General features: G+C 45.4%; 1 protein-coding gene across 1 annotated transcript in view; it reads right to left on the bottom strand.

Moving 5' to 3' along the window:
- MGAT5 (alpha-1,6-mannosylglycoprotein 6-beta-N-acetylglucosaminyltransferase) overlaps positions 1-22,691 on the bottom strand; it is a 118,178-nt gene that overhangs the window by 70,812 nt on the left and 24,675 nt on the right. The window contains exons 4-10 of the mRNA XM_069982605.1: positions 14,980-15,056; positions 14,761-14,850; positions 10,202-10,273; positions 8,733-8,894; positions 4,874-5,043; positions 2,723-2,857; positions 2,013-2,146 (exon numbers count right to left, since the gene is read on the bottom strand). Of these exons, the coding sequence (XP_069838706.1) occupies positions 2,013-2,146; positions 2,723-2,857; positions 4,874-5,043; positions 8,733-8,894; positions 10,202-10,273; positions 14,761-14,850; positions 14,980-15,056 (840 nt within the window). The remainder of the gene's footprint in view (positions 1-2,012; positions 2,147-2,722; positions 2,858-4,873; positions 5,044-8,732; positions 8,895-10,201; positions 10,274-14,760; positions 14,851-14,979; positions 15,057-22,691) is intronic.

Raw genomic sequence — 22,691 nt, 5'->3', positions numbered from 1 at the left:
ATAGATTGTTAAAATGATTATTAGAGCAATTAGGGTACACAAGGTGCGGCTGCTGCTAGGCTGGTTTTCACTTCAGTGCTGTCAGCAAAGGAACAATCTCATCTGAACTGAGTCACTCAGGACGGACAAGTTACTGCTGATACACTGACTAATCACAGTACACGGCCGTGTATGGGGTTCTTAGACATCTCTCTCCTGTCTATACAGATTACTCAGAGACCTGCCAGCACTCACTGTGCACTTCTCCCCATTCAAACTCCATATAATAGATACCTTAGTCGCACATACGCTAGGCTATTTAAACTCACTTTTTTTTCTTCAAGGGCATTGTAAGACAATTACATTTTTTTCCTCTTTGAAAATAATGGGAAAATATGGAGTTCATGTTCGCTTTATTATAATTTGGGTTGTTGTTTTTTTTGGTTATATACTAGTTTTTGTTTTGTTTTTTGTGTGTGATTTATTTTTTCCTTGCACTTTTTGACAGAAATAAAAGGTCGTCCACTATCACCACTGCTTTTTTGGTTGCTACAACAAACTATGAAGCATCTGTTTTCCCTTCAAGAGCCAGAACCAAGTGAAATGCCTTGGAGACAGTCTGATTGGGCACTGAGGCTCCAGAGGTTCAGGGGTCAGAGGTTTAGGGTGAGTGCCGCAGCTACCTAGCAATGGCTCAGAACTATGCTTTATAGTACTGACCAAGGAAAAAGGAGCTTTCTACCCCACAATGAAGCATCTGGTAATGAAGCAGTTAATACATCTTACAGAATCTGATTTCTATTTGAAGTCCCTCGCATCGGCTTCAGTTCCCGCCCTCCCCTTCTGATTATATTTATCAGTCGGGATTCTAGCACTTTATATTTTAGCGGTGAGACGGAACGTCCCGTCGCTGCTGAACCGTCACACGTCTAGATAAACTTAGGACAAATCTATAAAACAAAAAAAATAAATAAATAAATGAGCAGCTGCGATCAATAAGCAATCTGTATTCACTTAGCTGATGCTTCGCCTGTCAATTGGAATCTACACAACTTCATTAAAATTAATGTATCAAAAGGCAGCATAGAAGGAAGACGGCTCCCCGAGGATTAGGGTTTCTGTATCGAACAACAAGCGCGATCTCCAGGGACGTCTGTGTTACCTGCTTAACTTATAAGCCTGGCCGCGCTTGCTGGAATATGGCGGTCAATGTCACTGTGTGTATGGCTTTAATTCTTAAAGGGGAACTACCGCCAGGTTAGACTAATCTAACCTGCTGATATGTCCCTATTGTACAAAAGGTGCAGATGATGAGGGTAGGTCTCTTACCTTCATCCTCGGTGCCGTTCCAGTGCACTTAGTCATTTACTCCTCTGCCCCATCCCCCTAGCAATGACCTGGGCCGCACCATTGATAATCATCAGAAGGGGCGGCCCAGCCTAGGGCAGATCGGCGCTACGGTGGTGGGCAGTGCTACAAATAGTCTTACCGGACTGAAAAGTAAACTACCAAGTGCACCGAAACGGCAGAGAGGAGGGAGGCAAGACACATACCTCGCACCACCTGTGCAATAGGGACATATCAGCACGTTAGGGTCAATTTACACAGAAAGATTATCTGCCAAAGATTTGAAGCCAAAGGCAGGAATGGATTTAGAAAGAGGAGAAATCGCAGGCTTTCCTTTATGACCTGATCTCTGTTTATAGTCTGTTCCTGGATTTTGCTTCAAATCTTTGGCAGATAATCTGTCAGATAATCTTCCTGTGTAAATTGATCCTTTGATTCATCTAACCTGCCGATATATATTGTATAGCCCCATTTATAGGGAAACTAAGTTAATTTAAAAAAAAAAAAGTTGGAGAAACATGTCGGTGAGATGGTGTCGGTATCCTTCCAAGGCTCCTTGTCCCTTCTTTGTCATTGTTCAGGTATAGGCAGGTCCGAGCCTTCAGCTGATGAATTCATCCTGCACTATTAATCAGTTTTTTCTAGTTCACCTTATTATATCTATAGAACAAAAGGAGGAAACTTACGGAACATGGTGTAAAACTGCTGAGGGTTGAGGTTCCATTTTCCCCAAGGAGTCTTGTGCCCTTTGGACTGGGCATAGTGAGCGTGATTGAACTCTGGTTCTGTCCCAAATGAGTCCAGGACTCGCAGCATACACCTGAAGACGACACAAGCCCATTACATAGGAGGAATGGATCAATGGAGGCCACTGATACACCGATCCCGGGCTCCGCACCGAGGACTAGAGCCAGGGTCCCTTTAAATGGTGAAAGACATTTAGAACACTGGATTTTTAGAAGCCGCATCAGCAAGCGGTGGATGGAAATGGCTCATGACTGAGTAGACAGAGCTGTCAGACGACAGACGACTACTGCAGAAGAGGCTGACAGTGCAGGGCCCGGGATCAATGCTGACAACTCACATCACACCACCAGTCAGCCATCAAAAGGAGACTGGGACGACTTAAAGGTGAATCACAGTATTCAGGTACACATAACTGTGCTTATATAGATCCATGGCCCAGAACCCACAGTGACTTACTCTAAACGTACAGCAAGAAAAGCCCCTCTGCCACATAGCAGCAAACTGCTCTATAGCTAGCTCTAATCTAGGCAATTGTATCCAGTCTAGACAATGCTCTGTGAGCTAAAGATCCTAGACTATATTGTAGGGGCAGGTTTCCTGTCACTGAGCTTTCTCATTCACTGACATCTCGGAATTGCTCAATACTTACTGATAATGAACCCAGGATGGACCAAGGGTCTTCTTGAACTGGGCAAGTCCCACAATATCTATGTAGATGAGCTCCACCACCTTGTCTCCTTGGGTTGGACATCCCGATCTGTTTCCGACCACTTTCTTCATGATCCTAATAAATGAGAAGATGAATGAACGCTCTTCTAGCTGTGAATTAACATACAGACATTACGTATTCCCTCCCTGCCATACATATGGATGATACTAATGGATCAAAATGCTCAACTCAGACCCCGATCCGCCGCTCCCGGCCTCCCCCAGTGACTAAGAGGTGAAGTTATTCTGAATTATATCCTCACCATAGATGGCCAAGAATCCCTTTCAAATTATTGCAGATTAAAAGAGACTTGGAGGAAGAATGAGTGTAATATAAGATTTGTGCTCAGCCACTTAACCCGGTATGAAGGTCGGGCACAGGAGGACATCATGTCTCCATGTACAGGCGGAGGGGGCGGCTATAATGGCATAGGGATGAGCTATGATTTATAAATAACGGAGAGAAGAATTGGAGAAAATGTGCAGTACAAGACGACTTATAGGAGCAGACGTCTCCTTACAGTAGCACTTTTGCAACAGTTGGGAAACAGTGACCTGCAGGGAGGCTCCGCCTATAGGTGTCGCTTAAGAGAGTTTTCCCCCTCTAGGAGGAAGGAAATTAGCATATCTTTCCCAGAATACACTGTGTTAACTAGAGATGAGCACAAATTGGGCCAACTCTTAAGCACTTTATTACCGCTAGCTGAAGTTGTATGCAGCCCTAGGGAGTCCGGGAAAAGCCTACGGCCTATGGCTGGCTCCATGTTTTCTGGCCTCCATCTAACTTCTTCAGCTGTCCAAGCTGTATTCAAATATGGAATGATCGAACTCAGATGCTCCAGTTGCATTCATCTCTAGTATTGACCAAACCTCTGCCCTTTCATGGGCCTAAAGCTATCCAAATCCACAGATTTCAGAAAGACTAACTGGCTTCCTAATGTGTATGGGGCGAAGTAGCCAGAATCCTACTCCACACTGATGAGGGGCAAATACCCCGAAACAGCTGTCTGTGGATGGATACCTTGCTTGAGTGGTTTCCTTGACTAGAGACATTCCTTGAAAAATATACATTGCCTTCCAGTCTATGGGATCTCGGCCAGAGTGTATACACCTAGTATACACTCCGGCCGTGATCCCTCGCCGTAGAAAGCAGACGTCAGTTTTCTGCGGCTGCTATTCAATGAATAGCGGCCGCAGAAAACCCTGTCAGTGCACACTATGGAGCGAGCGGCTCCGGCCACACGCTCCATAGTGTGCTGTGGGGAGTTCTAATGCAGGCGCGCACTGATGCGCCCGCATCAGAAATCTGCAGGGCTAAAGATCATCCAGCCAGTACTCACTTTGATCTTTTCGGGTCACGGAACAGCCGGTCTCTTACGTAGTATGAACATAGCTTTAATGTATATAGGGGTCTTAGAAGTCTTCACATAGATGAGGTCGAGGAAGAGAAGGATCAGACATGCCCAATCCTTTTGGTTGGCTTACCCATGTTCTCCATTCTAAACATTAACATTTGCATGAGACCAGGGTGAACGTGTCCAAGAGGACAGTGAGCCAGCCATCACCCAAATGAGCGTTCACCTTTACATGTACAGGAGCTGTATAGAGTGTGTATTAGATAGCTCCAGTGCATCAGGACATGAGCACCGATCTCTATGACTGGTGATTCTTTAAACAGCGTTTACAATGCTCGATCAGGCGTGCAGACCTTAGCGGTTATCAGCCGCTGGCCACGCATCACTATTACATGGGGAGATGTGTGACCTAACCTGGCTTGTAGATGCTTCTTTACTCCTACAAGGGTCTTTCATTCACATTACTACCACCAGACTATGTGATAATCCAGAACCCGTGCGGCCCCACGGAGCCGGGATTAACGCAGTCGTTCTCCTCTATCGTCTTATGCCTTCAGTTCTCATTGTTCCACAATACTGAAAATTAGCTATTAAAAATCTTAAGCTCATTATATACAATTAGGGCCGGGATTGCTGGATTCCGTCTCCGCTCACAAATAACACATTAGGAGAAGCGCCTACGAGCGCGCTCGCTTTAGCACTGAAGTCGGTTTTAGCATTGAAGGTAATCTTCTTACTCTTTCAGCTCAGCTATTGAAGCTGAAATCCTGACATCATGGCCCAATAAGTAAAGAGATGTAATTAAGTCACTCCACTGGACTAATTCGCCGAGCGGGCCGCCGCTGAACGCGTTCTCAGCTATCTTGAATCCCGATTCCTTTGTCAGTAACCCCAGATGAACGAGGACCTGGAAGAGAAAGAAAAGACAGAATGAATCATCTGCTTATCCGAGCTACAAACTCCTTAAAGGGCTATTCCACTCAAACTTTTGATATGTTGCTGCCCATAGCGAGACTAACAATTTCTTCCATACTTGTAATTATCTATTCAGTGTCCTTCCCCCAGTTCTCAGCTGCTGCTTTCTGCTGAAGACACAAATCTGTGTGTGAGCTTTTCTCTATGTCTCCCCCTCCCTTCTGAGACAGCTGATGTAAACAAGTCCCTGGCAGGCTGTATCTGCAACATTGTAGCTTCTTTGTAATGCTGAGGGGGTTATTCGGAGTTCAAGTTGCTAATGAACTCCCTGTGATTATACCTCCCAGCATTACAAAGAAGCTACAATGTTGCAGATAAAGCCAGGGTCTTCTTTACATCAGCTGTCTCAGAAGGGAGGGGGGAGGAGGGGAAGACAGAGAAAAGTTCACATGCAGATTTCTGTGTTTTCAGCAGAAAGCAGCAGCTTAGAACTGGGGGAAGGAGACTGAATAGATAAGTGTGAAAGGAATTGTTGGTCTCATCATGGGCAGCAACATATCAAAAGTTATGTTTGAGTGGAATACCCCTTTAAAAGTTGAAGCAGATATAAATAAGGGTAGAATCTTCTATTCAAGTCCTATCAAATTTCTGCAAAGAATTTAGTTGAGGCCTCGGACGCGGGTGGATTCACATTGCGACATCGTACCCAATAGGTTGTACGTATACATCAGCATCCTGTCAAAATGGGGTGCTGACTTATATGTGCACATACTGGCTGAGTCTATGGGGGTGACCGGCCTTGTGACTACAATAAATGGGTCATATTGTAAGCACCCACATGTAATCACAAGTTGACTACGTTCTGGCTACTGAAGCCAGTGGGAGCTGTGCCTGTACATGTACGTATACATCAACATCCTGTCCAAATGGGCTGCCAATGTATACATGCATGGACAGGCCCCCCCCCCACCACCACCACCACCACTGACTTTAATGGCCGGAACATAACCAACTTGTGCTCACATTTTAGCAATTTCTTGCATGGTTTGGGCTAGAATCTTAAAGTGTGGTGTGCTGGACTATAGGCCCGAACATTTATACTCTTGGAACATGACCTATATCTAGTCACTAGCTGAGTCAATGGGGGAGACCATTTTGACAGGACTGCAACATATAGGTGTAATGGTGTGAACCCGGCCCAAGCAGGTCAGCCGCAGATTCCACAAAGTGACGCGTCATTGGGCAGTCTGGACGTCTGGGAAGGGGAATCAGAAAGACAGACATGACTACATTAGGTAGCCTGGATATGGGTTAGCCCTAATGGACAGGAGATGTCCTTGTCAAATCCACAGAAAAGATCCAATGCATACCAGCTGCCAGGCATGCTGGGAGTTGTAGTTGTGAAACAGCTTGAGTGCCACGTATTGGAGAACACTGACCTGGGTGATTCTGTATTTAAGATCAATAGTCATTTTAACAATTTTTTAACAGTAAGGTCCAGACAATAGCCAACAGTAGGGTCTGTGATGGAGTCGCCCTTTAAGACTAAAGGTCCTCAATGAACCGCTATAAGCCATTTATTCCTTATAATTACACAGAAGTTGGACTAAGAATGGAAGTCATTTCACAGACGAAAGACCCGAGAATCACCAGGCGAGAGCGCTACGCTGTGAAGCTTATCTCACATCGGGCCATGATTTATTAAAGAAAGAAAAAAAATACTCTCGATATTTCCATAGAATAATTGCACAAAGAGAGAGGCGGTGAACTGCGACCAGGACGCTGCCTTCTGTAATTATAACCAATGGTTTGGGGTGATTACAAAATCTGATAGAAGGCGCCAATGAGGATGAACGGTACCTTTGTTTAATGCTCCATGATTTACTATTCCAACATGGCGGCATCAAGGGAGACTAGAGCTTAGTCTGCTCCATACCCGTGGGGGCTCAACGTCACTTACTGGCCAATCTCGACCATTAAAACCCCTAGATGCTGTGGTTAATTGTTATCCCCACATCTAAATGGTTATACCAAAGGTAAGGCTCCCATTGTCACTAGATTGCAGGGTTCCAATAAGATGTCATTACAGCCAGGGCCTTCTAAAAGTTTCCATGACTGCCATGACTGTACTCCTATTGTACAAGGCCAGAAGCAGGGTGTAATGGGAGATCGTAAAATGGCCTGCAGTAAACTGCAATTAATTTGTATTATAAAAATAACTGGGCAAACTCGTATTCAAGTCTCCTTGTGTAAATAAAAAAAGTAAAAAAAAAAAAATGTATCTTCAAATAAAATGTCTATCACCCCCTTTAAAAAAAAAAATAAAAAAAATACTCTATATATAGTGAAGTACACAAATGTACAAATTATCAAAGCTTTATGTTATAGAACCTGCATAGTAAACAAAGAAAAAACAAAACACACTGACATTTATGGATTAAAAAGTGATTACTGCTGTACAATAAAAGACATCAATAAAATGTACAGCTTATTCCTTATAAAACCAGCCCTCACACAGCTCCATTAGCGAAAACCAGTAAAAAAAAAAAAAAAAAAATTATAAAATAGTAAATACTCACCTACACTGCTCCTCCCAGCTACTTCATAGTTACTGATGATGCACCATCTTCACAGGACGTGCCTGCACCAAGCCAGTCACTGACCACAGAGGAGACCAACTTCGGTCAGTGGTCGGGGCAGTTCTTGGTAGGACAGCGCATCAAACTAGAAAGTAGCAAAGAGCATTGCACCAATCTGTGCGGCAGCTTTGGGGGATCAGGGCAGGTGAGTATAGCTTTTTTTTTACCCCACTCCCATATACATTTTTTTTCCCCCCCCAATAATCCCATTTATTTAGTGGCTCTGTTTTAGAAAAACACACAGCTCCAACCACTACAAAGTAGTAATAAAAATATAAATCTGCTGAGAATTTTTTAAAACATTGAATACCGGATGCTGGAGCAAACAAGGAAAATGTCACAATCACTTGTTTATTCTCAATGCACTGTTATCAGTCTGCTCTGTCCTGAACGGTATGGCTGCCTCCGCCATCCCCTACAACTCCCATTCACATACGTCTCCAGCAGAGCCAAGCACACAGGTTAATGAATCAGTAACTTTTAGCCATGTTGGTAATTGATGACAATGCACTGCGCTACGAGCGAACCTGTGCCAAACCTTATGGCGGTCTAAAGGGCAATATGTCTATGCAGGATTTAATGTACGGCAATAAAAAAGGATTAACAAGAGTAAACAGGGATGTTTGCCTTTAAAAGGTTTATGGAAGTTGGGCAAAGAAATATAATACCCTGGCCTGGTCATGTGACATCAGAACCAGAACAAACCAATCCTGGAAAGTGTCCCTGTACCCTGCCCAATACTGAGAGGAGACAGCAGTCAGGAAACTAGCGTTGTTTGCATGAATTTTTATAAAATGGCAAATTTCAAAATGGCGGAGCACACACTATAGGTGAAGCCAATTGATCGAAAGTAGGCTGGGTAAAAGATATATCTAACCTTAAAGGGACTAACTGCTTTGAGCATATTTAAAGGAACCCTATAGGACACTGGGTGGTCTTGACTATTGGACTACTGATCCACCCAGGACATTCACACTGATGATCTCCTGGATATATTACAATATTCCAGACCACTAACATGGTGGTGACCGCTGCCAGATACCTTTTTCCTTTTTCGCTTTTCCAGATTTTGTTTTTCTGCCAGAGATTTGATGGCTTCTATCCAGGCATCGTCCATCCGCTTTATTCTCAGCGTCATCCAGCGGAACTCCTCGTGCCTCGACATGACTCTGTAGAGATCGTCAAAATCTGTACGGATTTCCATCTGAAATCAAGAAAGAAAAAAAAAGTTATTGGCCAATGTCCTGAATGAGCGGAAGGGAGAAAGTGGCTCGCCCCTAAAGGATAAGGAAGTTGAAATTAAAAATTACCAATCCCCCCCCAACATATGTAGCTGGGGAAAGGGGGGGGGGGGGAGGCTAGGGAGACGATTCTACACATTAATGGTTTGGGCATGTTTGGCTAATAAATATGACCAGCATTAGGACTATGAAAGGTCAGAGATCTGATCACCCTTGCAAACTCTACGTGGGGGCATTGCCCCCCCCCCCCATACCCATTGTTCACAGGACCAGGAGAGTTGAGCAGTGCCTTACTCCCTCCTCACTCCATTACTAAGACATGAACACTTGGGGAATCTATGACTAGCAAAGACAACCACTCTAAAAATGTATTGAACAAAATAGTCATCCTATATCATGTTACTATATCACAGGATAGACAAGTAGTGGACTGGAGGTACTCACAATCATTAAAGGCAATGGACACCTGTTCAATTCATTTTGTTGATTTGTTTCCCGATAGTAAAACAAACCATATGTCTAAATAGTCTTTATTAAAAAAAAAAAATTCCTACTATTTAGCTACTGATGAGAGAACCAATGATAAATTCACCAGTGAGACTTTTCATCTGATAAAATGGACATGAGTGAGAGAAACCTTGAACGACATCATATAGGCTGTGTATAAGAAAAGAGATAAAGATCTCACACAGCTAACTGTAAAAGAGAAAATAAGTAAAATCTGTAATAAAGACCTATGGTAGACGTGTTTTTGTTATACCATAAGTACAAAAGAAAGAAATAGAAGCGAATGAATGACAAAAAGTGTCCATAGCCTTTAAGAAGGAATAAACCATAGCCCAATGAGAGGACAGAGGGCGGAGCTTGGCACTGAATCCCAGCGTCACGCCCCATCCCCTCATGTCCTGCACTTGGCTTGTTCTTCAGTTCTCTATAAGTCAAGCAGAGCCTTGCAGTCATATACAGATATAATTCAGTGCTGGAAAAAGAAAAGTTTAACCAACTAGTAAGAAAGTCATTGTAATGTGAGTTTCCATTAAGTCACCATACACACAATGCTTCTATTGTCTCAGCAAATGTTCGGATCTAATCCTTATCAGGATTTACATGTAGAGATTATCTCCTGGCAGATATTCTTAAATCAAAGGGATGACTGGTGCTTGTAACGCCAGCCCTGGCCGCGTTCCCATGGTCGTCGCTTCTTATCTAAGCGCTGAAGCACTAAGCACACACCACATGGGTCAATAATAAGAATTATGAGCCGCTTTACCATTGTCCTTTTATCCGTTTCCTCTTTGTGGTTTACGGCTCTCCATTGTAGTCGAGGACACCAGTTTTCAACCTGAAATAAACAAGAATAGATATCAGTCACTGTAAGGGGAACCGATGACCCCCATGTATGACCCAGAGGGTGGGGCCATTGTTTGTAGGTGGTGTAGAAAGGTCACACACATACAGGTGCCAATAAAATGACCTTTAACCCTTTAAGGACATGGCCCATTTTCGTTTTTACGTTTTCGGTTTTTCCTCCTTGTGTTTAAAAGGTCATAGCACTTGCATTTTTCCACCTAGAAACCCCCATGACCCCTTATTTTTTGTGTCACTAATTGTACTTTGCAATTACAGGCTGAATTTTTGCATAAAGTACACTGCGAAACCAGAAAAAAATTCGAAGTGTGGTGAAATTGAAAAAAAAAACGCATTTCTTTTATTTGGGGGAAATGTGTTTTTACGCCATTCACCCTGGGGTAAAACTGACTTGTTATGCATGTTCCTCAAGTCGTTACGATTAAAACGATATATAACATGTATAACTTATATTGTATCTGATGGCCTGTAAAAAATTCAAACCGTTGTTAACCAATATACGTTCCTTAAAATCGCTCCATTCCCAGGCTTATAGCGCTTTTATCCTTTGGTCTATGGGGCTGTGCGAGGTGTCATTTTTTGCGCCATGATTTGATCTTTCTATCGGTACCTTGATTGCCCATATACGTCTTTTTGATCGCTTTTTATTACATTTTTTCTGGATTTGATGCGACCAAAAATGCGCAATTTTGCACTTTGGGATTTTTTTGCGCTGACGCCGTTTACCGTACGAGATCAGGAATGTGATTAATTAATAGTTCGGGCGATTACGCACGCGGCGATAGCAAACATGTTTATTTATTTATTTGTTTACTTTTATTTAAAACCTGGGAAAAGGGGGGTGATTCAGACTTTTATTAGGGGAGGGGGCTTTTTACTATTAACAACACTTTTTTTTTTTTTTTTACACATATACTAGAAGCCCCCATGGGGGACTTCTAGTATATACACTGTGATCTCTCATTGAGATCTCTGCAGCATAGATATGCTGCAGAGATCCATGAGATCGGCACTCGTTTGCTTTCGGCTGCTGCAGCCGGATGTAAACGAGTGCCGAGCCGAGGACGGCGCCATCTTGGACGCGTCCCCGGCCGGCATCAGTAACGGAGATCGCTCCTCCGGGACAAGGTCCCGGAGGAGCGATCTCCCCCACTAGACACCAGGGAAACGTTGCCTCCGGTAATCGGAGGCAGCTGTCAACTTTGACAGCTGCCTCCGATTAGCTAATTAGCGGGCACGGCGATCAGACCGTGCCCGCTAATAGCGGCGGTCCCGGGCTACACGCGGCACCCGGGATCGCGGCACTTCAAAGCGGGGCCGCCGCGCGGCCCCGCTTTGAAGTGCAAGTGAGGACATAGGACGTACCGGTACGTCCTATGTCCTTAAGAGGTTAAAGGGGTAGTCCACCCAAAAAAAAATTTCTTTCAAATCAACTGCTGCCATGAAGTGCCAGAGATTTGTAATTTACTTCTATTAAAAAATCTCAAGCCTTCCAGTACTTATCAGCTGCTGTATGCCCAACAGGAAGTTGTATTATTTCCAGTCTAGAGAGCAGGAGAGGTTTTCTATGGAGATTTGCTACTGCTCTGGACAGTTCCTGACATGGACAGAGGTGGCAGCAGAGAGCACTGTGTCAGACTGGAAAGAAAACACCACTTCCTGCTGGACACACAGCAGCTGATAAGTACTGGAAGACTTAAGATTTTTTTAATAGAAGTGAATTACAAATCTCTGGCACTTTATGGCACCAGTTGATTTGAAAGAAATTTTTTTTGGTGGACTACCCCTTTAAGGAAGATCAAGACAAACAAAGGCTTTAGTGATTTGTATACCACTGTTTTCTTAACCTACAGACAGGACACATTAAAAGGAGTTGTTCACTTTAGACAATCCCTACTTGTTAGATGAGTCCAGAGACAAAAATACAATCCGAACCCTCGACCATCTCCCTTAAGATACTTTGTAACCATTCATCTTAGTGTCCGGGTGAACACCATGTAGCTGTAAAAGATAAGGTAGTCACAAACTTTCCTAAGGGGGGTTTTCTGGGGATTAATTTTTTAAAAAATATTTTACACTAATGCCTGAAGGGGGTGAAAGATTAAAAAAAAAAAAGTGTCGATACTCATCTTCCCCAATTTCCTGCAGCTGCCACTGCAACCTGGTTACTGGCAGCCCTGCTCAGCCAATCCCTGAAAGCAGTGGTGTCGAACCTTGGCTGAGAAGGTCCTGATACGGCAATAGGAACCTGAATGTAGCCGAGAGCATTAGGGATTCAATGCAGCAGTAGCATGGTAGGTGAGTATTACTTCTATTTTATTTTTAAATCACTCCAAGCCATCTGTAAGAGAGACCCCTTTAAATGGCTGATTTCTCCCAGAAGCAGAGCCTTTCTAGTCCCCAGTTTGGCTGTGGGTTGGATTGAAGTGAATGGATCATTGTATAATTTAAATATAACCTGTATTGTACTTATATATTTTTAAAAAACGCGCTGCGAAATCTGTTGGCGCAATACAAATAAATATTATAATAATAATTATTATATTATTGAGCTTAATTGTATTACCACACACAACCTAAGGACAGGGGTGGTGCTGTTTTTGCAAGAAAATAGCAGTGTTTCTTTCTAATCCTGGATAACCCCTTTAAGTGTTTAGAGTTAGATCGAGACTAATTACTTTTTACTTTTCAAAAGTTGCAATTTTTTTTTTTTTTAGCAGCTTTGTTGTTCCTGTTCTGACACAAGAGTCACATCTCGTCTCAGCAAGTCTCTTCACCTTGTCCTTGGTAGAATCTTCAAGCAGCAGGGAAGACAATCTGCTTCCTATGTTCCCTCCATCCCCCGCCGGATATCATGTAGGAATCTTTACCCACATGATCGCAGCTCTAAGAAACGAAATGTCTGCACCGGCTTATAACGAAGCTTTCAATACTATAAAGCAGAGTATAAACCTATAAAGCAGTAAGAGCACCTATCAAACAACACCTCATATCTCAGCTGCCATAACCTGGGATATAAGGCGATATCGGGGTTAATGTTGGTCACGTTCACTTTGAGCGCTGACTGATTACAGTCAAATTATCACCTCCCATCTATATAAACAGGCCGCACATCTGGAATATCGCTATGATGGCGACCACAGAGAGGAGGCAAAAGGCTCATAACAATGAGCAAACATTTGTAGTTAATTAAAGATGGCGGCGGCACAGCTGTATGTACCAGCAGGGGCGGGGGGAAGCGGAGGCCACGAGTTCCCTATTGTTTGCTATAAAGACCCAAAACAGGCAAATTAACAAGCTCCGGTAAAAGCGGCAGCCGGCAATGAAAAGAGCTGGGCGGGGTAGAGCCAGCGCCGCACTGTCAGCACCGCTAACTAATGGACCGGAAAAAGGAACAAATATTGTGGCCAAATCTAATTTCCCCACTAATTTTTTTTCTCTCCCAGGGAGCTAAACACCCGGTTCACAATGGACACGCGGCACCCACGGCCTCCATCTCCACATGGCGGAATCCAAGTTCAGGGCTGCAGGAAACATACACGAAAGCGTTAAAAAGACTATCCAGGATTATAAAACACTGTTATTTTCTTGCCAAAACGACGCCACCCGTCCCCAGGTTGTGTCTGGTATTAGATTAGAGTTAGATTCATTTTAATGGAACTAAGCTGCAATACCGCATGCAACCTCTGAGGGGAGCCATTTCTGGAAGAAAGTGGACATGGCTTTCTAAGCCTGGATAACCTCTATAGTAGATCTATCATATAGCTCCATGTTACCCTGAGCCAAACATCTACTATAGAGAATCATGGTCCTAATGCATCTAATATGAAAAAGGAAGCAAATTAAAAAGAAAAAAAAACAAAACAGCCTAATGTTATGGGTCACCAGCAAGGCCGCATCAGGACACCAGGGGAGCAAGAAGGGGTAAGCATAACACGTTTACCAACAACTTAGCAAATATATATACACACTGGATAAACCCTTGAAGCAAAACAATCCATTTCCAAGACATTTGCTAGAAAGAAGCCAGAAGTATAAAGTCAGACTACACATGGTTTGTAGTCTGTTACCATGGACACATATAGAACTGCCATAGTTACCAACAATCCTGTGAAGGGGGGGGGGGGGGGTGAGGTCTGGGTGGTTCTAGGCATTATGGTCACGACTGTGCTGTATGTGGTTTTGGGTGGATATGGGGCTTATGTGCCCAATGGGAATAATCATAGGGGCTTTATACATACACTCATAAATAAAGTAAAAACGCAAAGAGTTTAAAAATTCTCCTACTACGCAGTATAAGTGCAGCCTCAGGCTTTGGGCCTGTAATCTCAATAGCTCCAAGAGATGATTTTTTTTGGTGCAGGGTTGTCATGGAGACCATGTATGGACACACACCAGGATAGGAAACGTCACCACAATCCCTGACGCCACATACAGTGGCAGAGGCTGAGGGGCACTCACCTCACTGAGGTAAATAAAGAACGAGCAGGTGGAGCCATCAACGCCGTAGCTGGAGTAGCAATTGTCAGAACGCCACATGTCCTTCATCCACTGCGGAGAGAGCACAGATTTGGTGTCAGACCGGTGCATTGTGGGAGATACTCCAGCTGATTAGTATCTGGTAAAAGTTTCTTCCACAATGCAATAAAGCAAAACAACGGACAACATGATGAAACGTACCTTTACTTTCCCCTCACAGTGAGGGTAGCCATCCATGGGAGGCAATTCACACTGCTCTTGGGCCCCATTAAGAAGATCTGCGGGGAGAAAAACGGGAATTGTCAGGGTCAAAGGTCACAAAACTTACAGGTTACACGTGCTACTAGAAGAAGCAGCAAAGTAACCATATCACCAGGAGGGAGAATGTATGGGGGGGGGGGGGGCAAAGCCCATGTTTACTTAGTACCACAGGTCCACTGATATAGGGTCTCATGGGACAAGAGCGCCTACTAAGCATCTGCAGCACAGAGTATTTCAGGAAAGAAAGTCTAGAGAACGGTCAACCAATGATTTCCACAGCAAGACAGATAGCACAGACATGGTTATCAAGAATGAAAAACCCTGTGCATGCATGCATAATTATATATATATATATATATATATATATATATATATATATATATATATATATATATATATATATATATATATACACACACACACATATATATATATATACATACACTGGTGGTATCGCCAGTACAGAGTATTTCAAAGAAGAGTACTCCCCAACCTGTGGCTCTCCAGATGATGGGAGACGTAGTTTTACAGGGTTGGGGAACAACGCACTAAAGAGTCAATAATCCTGGAGGCTAGAGGTGATGAGTGGTCGTCCACAATGTGACAAATAGCGTTACCAAGGTCCCCCAGCAGCACAGAGTATTTCAGTGATGTGGTAAATGTGTCCCTTATTCTAATAGTAAATGATTACATGGTATCTAATCTTCTGTGATGAATGAATCAGAGTATTTTGGGGGTGATGTGGCGCACAGCTCGCACCCCGGTCACCCCCCATCCCCTGTGTATGAGCCGGATCCAGGACGGGTTATGTCAGGGCACAACCAGCAGCAGCGTTACATCCTACATCTGCTATTAAATACCACTGAGGGGATTAAGGCTTCCGCTGCAGATCCGGGCCGGGCATGAGATGGTGAGGGGGGTGAGGGGCACAGCTGCTGCTCTGGGATCAGTGACCGCACAAGGTGGAAGATAGACATATACAGGTGTCCCAGGGGGCCATTACTGACATATAGGAGAGGTGTCCCAGGGGGCCATTACTGACATATAGGAGAGGTGTCCCAGGGGGCCATTACTGACATATAGGAGAGGTGTCCCAGGGGGCCATTACTGACATATAGGAGAGGTGTCCCAGGGGGCCATTACTGACATATAGGAGAGGTGTCCCAGGGGGCCATTACTTACTGACATATAGGGGGAGTGTCCCTGGGGGCCATTACTGACATATAGGGGGAGTGTCCCAGAGGGCCATTACTGACATATACAGGAGAGGTGCCCCAGGGGGCCATTACTGACATATACAGGAGAGGTGCCCCAGGGGGCCATTACTGACATATAGGAGAGGTGTCCCAGGGGGCCATTACTGACATATAGGAGAGGTGCCCCAGGGGGCCATTACTGACATATAGGAGAGGTGCCCCAGGGGGCCATTACTGACATATACAGGAGAGGTGTCCCAGGGGGCCATTACTGACATATAGGGGGAGTGTCACAGAGGGCCATTACTGACATATAGGGGGAGTGTCCCAGGGGGCCATTACTGACATATAGGAGAGGTGCCCCAGGGGGCCATTACTGACATATAGGAGAGGTGCCCCAGGGGGCCATTACTGACATATAGGAGAGGTGCCCCAGGGAGCCATTACTGACATATACAGGAGGTGTCCCAGGGGGCCATTACTGACATATACAGGAGAGGTGCCCCAGGGGGCCATTACTGACATATACAGGAGAGGTGTCCCAGGGGGCCATTACTGACATATACAGGAGAGGTGTCCCAGGGGGCCATTACTGACATATAGGGGGGAGTGTCCCAGGGGGCCATTACTGACATATAGGAGAGGTGTCCCAGGGGGCCATTACTGACATAGGAGAGGTGCCCCAGGGAGCCATTACTGACATATAGGGGGAGTGTCCCAGGGGGCCATTACTGACATATACAGGAGAGGTGCCCCAGGGGGCCATTACTGACATATAGGAGAGGTGTCCCTGGGGGCCATTACTGACATATAGGAGAGGTGCCCCAGGGAGCCATTACTGACATATAGGAGAGGTGCCCCAGGGAGCCATTACTGACATATACAGGAGGTGTCCCAGGGGGCCATTACTGACATATACAGGAGAGGTGTCCCAGGGGGCCATTACTGACATATACAGGAGAGGTGTCCCAGGGGGCCATTACTGACATATAGGGGGGAGTGTCCCAGGGGGCCATTACTGACATATAGGAGAGGTGTCCCAGGGGGCCATTACTGACATAGGAGAGGTGCCCCAGGGAGCCATTACTGACATATAGGGGGAGTGTCCCAGGGGGCCATTACTGACATATACAGGAGAGGTGCCCCAGGGGGCCATTACTGACATATAGGAGAGGTGTCCCTGGGGGCCATTACTGACATATAGGAGAGGTGCCCCAGGGAGCCATTACTGACATATACAGGAGGTGTCCCAGGGGGCCATTACTGACATATACAGGAGAGGTGTCCCAGGGGGCCATTACTGACATATACAGGAGAGGTGTCCCAGGGGGCCATTACTGACATATACAGGAGAGGTGTCCCAGGGGGCCATTACTGACATATAGGAGAGGTGTCCCAGGGGGCCATTACTGATATATACAGGAGAGGTGTCCCAGGGGGCCATTACTGACATATACAGGAGGTGTCCCTGGGGGCCATTACTGACATATACAGGAGAGGTGTCCCAGGGGGCCATTACTGACATATACAGGTGTCCCAGGGGGCCATTACTGACATATAGAAGGTGTCCCAGGGGGCAATTACTGACATATAAAGATGGTGTCCTGGGGGCCATTACTTACTGACATAGGAGAGGTGTCCCAGGGGGCCATTACTGACATATAGGAGAGGTGTCCCAGGGAGCCTCACACACGGCAGCATTACTTACTGACATATAGGGGAGGTGTCAGTAAGTGATACAGTCTCTGGATTCATCCTCCTGGGCGTCTGGCAGCGGTGATCGCTTCTCCCATATCCTTCTCTGTGTATCTGGAGGGAAGCTGCTGCTGCCAAGTATTTGGGTCTGCTCCAGCAGCTGCCATGTTTTCCTGGGCTGCCGCTCCTTATCTGTCCATTTAGAAATGTTTTCCATCCTGCCGGCCGCGATGTTCCCGAGGAAGAACACACAATCTATTGATCCCATCCTACGGAAAGGAGCGCGCCCACCAACGTAACCCAGGTACAAACATAGCCGGGGTAAACAGGGGCCTATAAAGGTGCCCATTGTGACCCCCGGAAACCAAGTGTCATCCCCCACAATGCAACCTGTGTCTATACAGACGTCTACAAAGGAACTCCGAGCCGCCCCAACATAAACACCAAAAGGGTAAGCAAGCAAAACACAATATTACAGAGATAAAAGATATTTCTGACATCCCTAGTGGTCTAGGGCAGTGAAGAGGTTAATATTTAACGGCAGAATAGTGAGTGCAGCTCTGGAGTATAACACAGGATATAACTCAGGATTAGTAATGTAATGTATGTACACAGTGACCTCACCAGCAGAATAGCGAGTGCAGCTCTGGAGTATAGTACAGGATGTAACTCAGGATCAGTAATGTAATGTATGTACACAGTGTCCCCACCAGCAGAATAGAGAGTGCAGCTCTGGATCTGGTGAGAATACAGGGCCCATTCCTAATCACCTCACTTAGTGACCCCTTATAGTCGTTCCACATATTAGCGGCTGTACTTTGGGATCATACGGTTTCTATGTTACAGAAATCAGTCCTGTTAACCAGGCTTTAATTCACATGACTAATCCCCGGAGATCTGATCAAACGCAGTCATTACCTGCCCCGGGGGTTCAGACGCAGAGCGTTATCCGGAGCGGGACAATGGTTTTATTGTGCGGCTGCTCTTTTGATACACCCACCGCATGTCTGCCCTTCTGAGAGCACCATCTCGCCCGTATTTTATCCACCCCATCTGCAGCAGCAGGCACAGACTCGCCCCGGCGCGCACATTCACACATTTATATATAGCCGGAGATGTTCACAGCTATAAACAAAATCATACGGATACACGAGGACATTGCACAATGCACTGACTATACAGCTATCCTGGCTGTGACCCGTGAGGCGGCCGCATGTTAAAAGCCACGGTCTCTGATCATACATTTAACCCTTTACAACCCACCTGGTGGGCCTGTGCTGAGATTTCTCATTCAGTCCACATCAGCCAGCACTTTCTGCATTGCTGACCATCCGCTGTCAATGCACTTTCCTATTAGACATGGGGGATGTGAAGTGACAACCGCTCTACACACATTGCTGACACATGGTTGTTGTCAGCCATCATGACCAACCATCCATGGGAAAGTGTAAGCTGGTTGTGGCGGACAGCCATCTCATCTATAAGCAATGATATAGGGATGAGCATAGCATGGATGGTTATATCCAAAGGGAGAGGGGGAGAAGAGCCAAGAGGTGGCTGCCAGAACAAAGGGGAATACAAACAATATAGCCAACACAAGCCGGATTACATGTGTGATATCTAGTGTGAACGGCAGCATCAACTACAAGATTGCTGCCCAGTATGGATAATATTATAACTACTATAATACTGCCTCCTATATACAGGGATATAACTACTATAATACTGCTCCTATATACAGGGATATAACTACTATAATACTGCTCCTATATACAGGGATATAACTACTATAATACTGCTTCTATATACAGGAATATAACTACTATAATACTTCCCCCTATATACAGGAATATAACTACTATAATACTGCCCCTATATACAGGAATATAACTACTATAATGCGGTTCAGGGAAGAAACAGAGTGCTGCACCTCACACCTATGGCTGATACTAGTGCCGCTTGGCTAAATAAAAAACACATCAGAATTTTGTGTATGAATTGATCAAGCCATACTGCCCCATGTACCTCGTGCCGGTATCTGATACACATGGGTCCCTACACTAAGTCCACACCGTGCCAGTCAGTGGCCACCAACCCCGCAGGCGTGCACAGCCAGGGAACGGGGGCCATGGGACGGGCTTTTTGGGGGGGGCTTTTTGGGTCTGGTCCTGTGACATTGGGGTTGCAGGGCCGTTCCATGGCCTCCCTTCCCTGCATGTGCACGCTTTGCGGGGTTGGCGGTCGCTGACCGACACGGTGAGGAGTTTGCGTAGGGACCCGTGTGGACCAGAGGACCTGCGCGGTGGTACACTGGGCAATATGGCTTGATCAATTCATATACAGACACTCTGGTGTTGATTTTTAATATAGGCCTAGCGGCATTAGTATCAGCCATAGATGGGATGTGCAGCGGTTCCATTCTCTCCAGCTCATAACTACTATAATACTGCTCCCTAGTAATCAGTAATGTATGTACACGGCGACCTCACCAGCAGAATAGTGAGTGCAGCTCTGGAGTATAATGCCGAATTAGTTATGTTATAGAGTCAGCCTATCGGTAATGACAGTACCCGGCACATACTCTTTGTCAGTAAGTGTCTGCTCAGACCCGGCTCCCATTCTCACACTGCAGATTATCATTGCTCGATACACACAAAAAATTAGGCGACATAATAAGAACATTGATAAGAGATTATCCCCGTACGTTATAAGTCTTTGCAACAGTCCATTTGTTCTCAACAAACCACTGACAGATACACAATCCCGGAGCTTAACCTGTGCCAAGTGCTGGTGAATACAGGTAAGATGAGCCGGGCAGATAGAGGGCTCGGCGGAGGGGAGTAATGCCGCTGGCGGGACCCTTGGTGGGATTCCAACATTCTTACATTTCAGGGTCCCTTGTGTGAGCTACCTGCAGGAATACGCTCCTTTCATCTCGCTGCTGTACAGATCTTCTGTACATGTTCACTGAGGCCGAGAGACAAGGGGGGGAGGAAATGCTTTACTGCTATCCAAATACCTGGTGACACCGGGAGATCAAACCGAGAACTCCGACATGGAGAAGACGGATACAGACCACACAAATAGGGGGAAGACAGAGGAGAAAGTCTCATATCACTTCTGTTTTCTTCATATACAGCCTATGTAATGGCAGGAGCATGCCCACTACAGCCACAGGTTTGAGACTGGGACAAGTGGTGGAGTTTTTTGCTCAGATGGTTTAGGTCATAGGTCATGTGACCATTTCTCGTCTTTTTTATCCAGATTTCAAAGTTGCACCAGATTTGGAGGTCAGACAAATTTTTTGTGAACAAAGAAAAAACTCAGCTCACCATAGGTGGTTTGTTGTGTGATGGTGGACGTTCAGGCAGGAGCAAGTGGAGTAGTAGCGGGCCGCACCCGGTAATAATAGTAAGAAGGAGGAGAAGATCCACAGCGTCCAAAAAAAGTTTTGTTGTCTTTATTATGAGGCATATAAAAAGTTACAAAAGATAAAAACGTAGGCCTACATGTTTCGGGGAAACACACCCCCTTGATCAAATTTTTTGTACAGCTGTAGTGGGCATGCTCTGTCACTCACACAAAGTCATCAATATATAGCACACAAAGACATGATTCATAGCTGCAACTGGGAGCAGAGTCATAAGATCCTCACACACTACCAAGAGCAAGTCAGACCAGGGTTCATGGCATTCTTATTTATATGATATAGTGAGCAGCTGGTGGCGGGAGCACGTTCATTATAGATGTATGAGGTCCCCATACACATTATACTTTAGACAGCTGTACCTGCTGCTTGTAGTGGGTTCAGCCATCGGCATGAGGTGTATAGGGTACTCCTGACTTCCCACTAACAGATGTTGGTGGTGACCGAGGTCAGGCGTGATGGGAAAATCACCGCCCCATCCCGCTGTTCTCTAAGAGATAAGACGCAGCCAGAATGCGCTGGTTGCTGCTTAAAGGAGAAGTCCGGCCAAAATTAATTTTTGATATGTTGTTACTTATGAAAAGTTATACAAATTTCTAATGTACATTAATTATGGGAAATGCACATATAGAGCTATTTCCCTTAATTTAGTGTATCAGGAAGTGTTAGAAATATCTCTGAAGTGACGTCACGACCCAGGGTGTAATTCCTATGGAGTGTCCAGCAGGGGGCGCTCTCTATATAGAAGTCTATGGGACTTTATTGTTTCTATGGGTTTCTATGTAATGTAATGTAATGTAGTGTACAGTGCTTTATTGAATGAATACATCTATGGAATACTTTGGGGAGCAAGTGTCCTTGCTCCCCAAAGTATTACATAAATGTATTCATTCAATACATTCAATACACAGTAAGCCCGCCGATCCGCCGCATTTCCGCCGAATTTCCGCCGATCCGCCACACGCTGATCCGCCGCATTCCCGCCGATCCGGACCATATACATTGAACTACAGCTCCCATCATCTGCTTATAGTATGAACAGGTGATGGGAGCTGTAGCTGGGTAATGGATATGACATGCCGCCGGGCGCAGGGGGGAGCCGCTCAGTACACAGGAGCGCTCCCCCCTCCTCCTCCTCCTTCCGTGATAACTTCCGCCTATACCAATGCTGACTCCCTGCCTGGCCGCCGCTCTCCGCTCTCCCCCCCATACATACCGGCTCCCGATGCATCCTGGTGTCCGCGCTGATGCCGGGAGCCGGTATATGAGAGCGGAGAGCGGCGGCCAGGCAGGGAGTCAGCATTGGTATAGGCGGAAGTTATCACGGAAGGAGG

The sequence above is a fragment of the Dendropsophus ebraccatus genome, chromosome 9 (assembly GCF_027789765.1).
Source record: "Dendropsophus ebraccatus isolate aDenEbr1 chromosome 9, aDenEbr1.pat, whole genome shotgun sequence".
Classification (NCBI taxonomy): Eukaryota; Metazoa; Chordata; class Amphibia; order Anura; family Hylidae; genus Dendropsophus; species Dendropsophus ebraccatus.
This window is presented reverse-complemented; position numbering and strand designations above follow the sequence as displayed.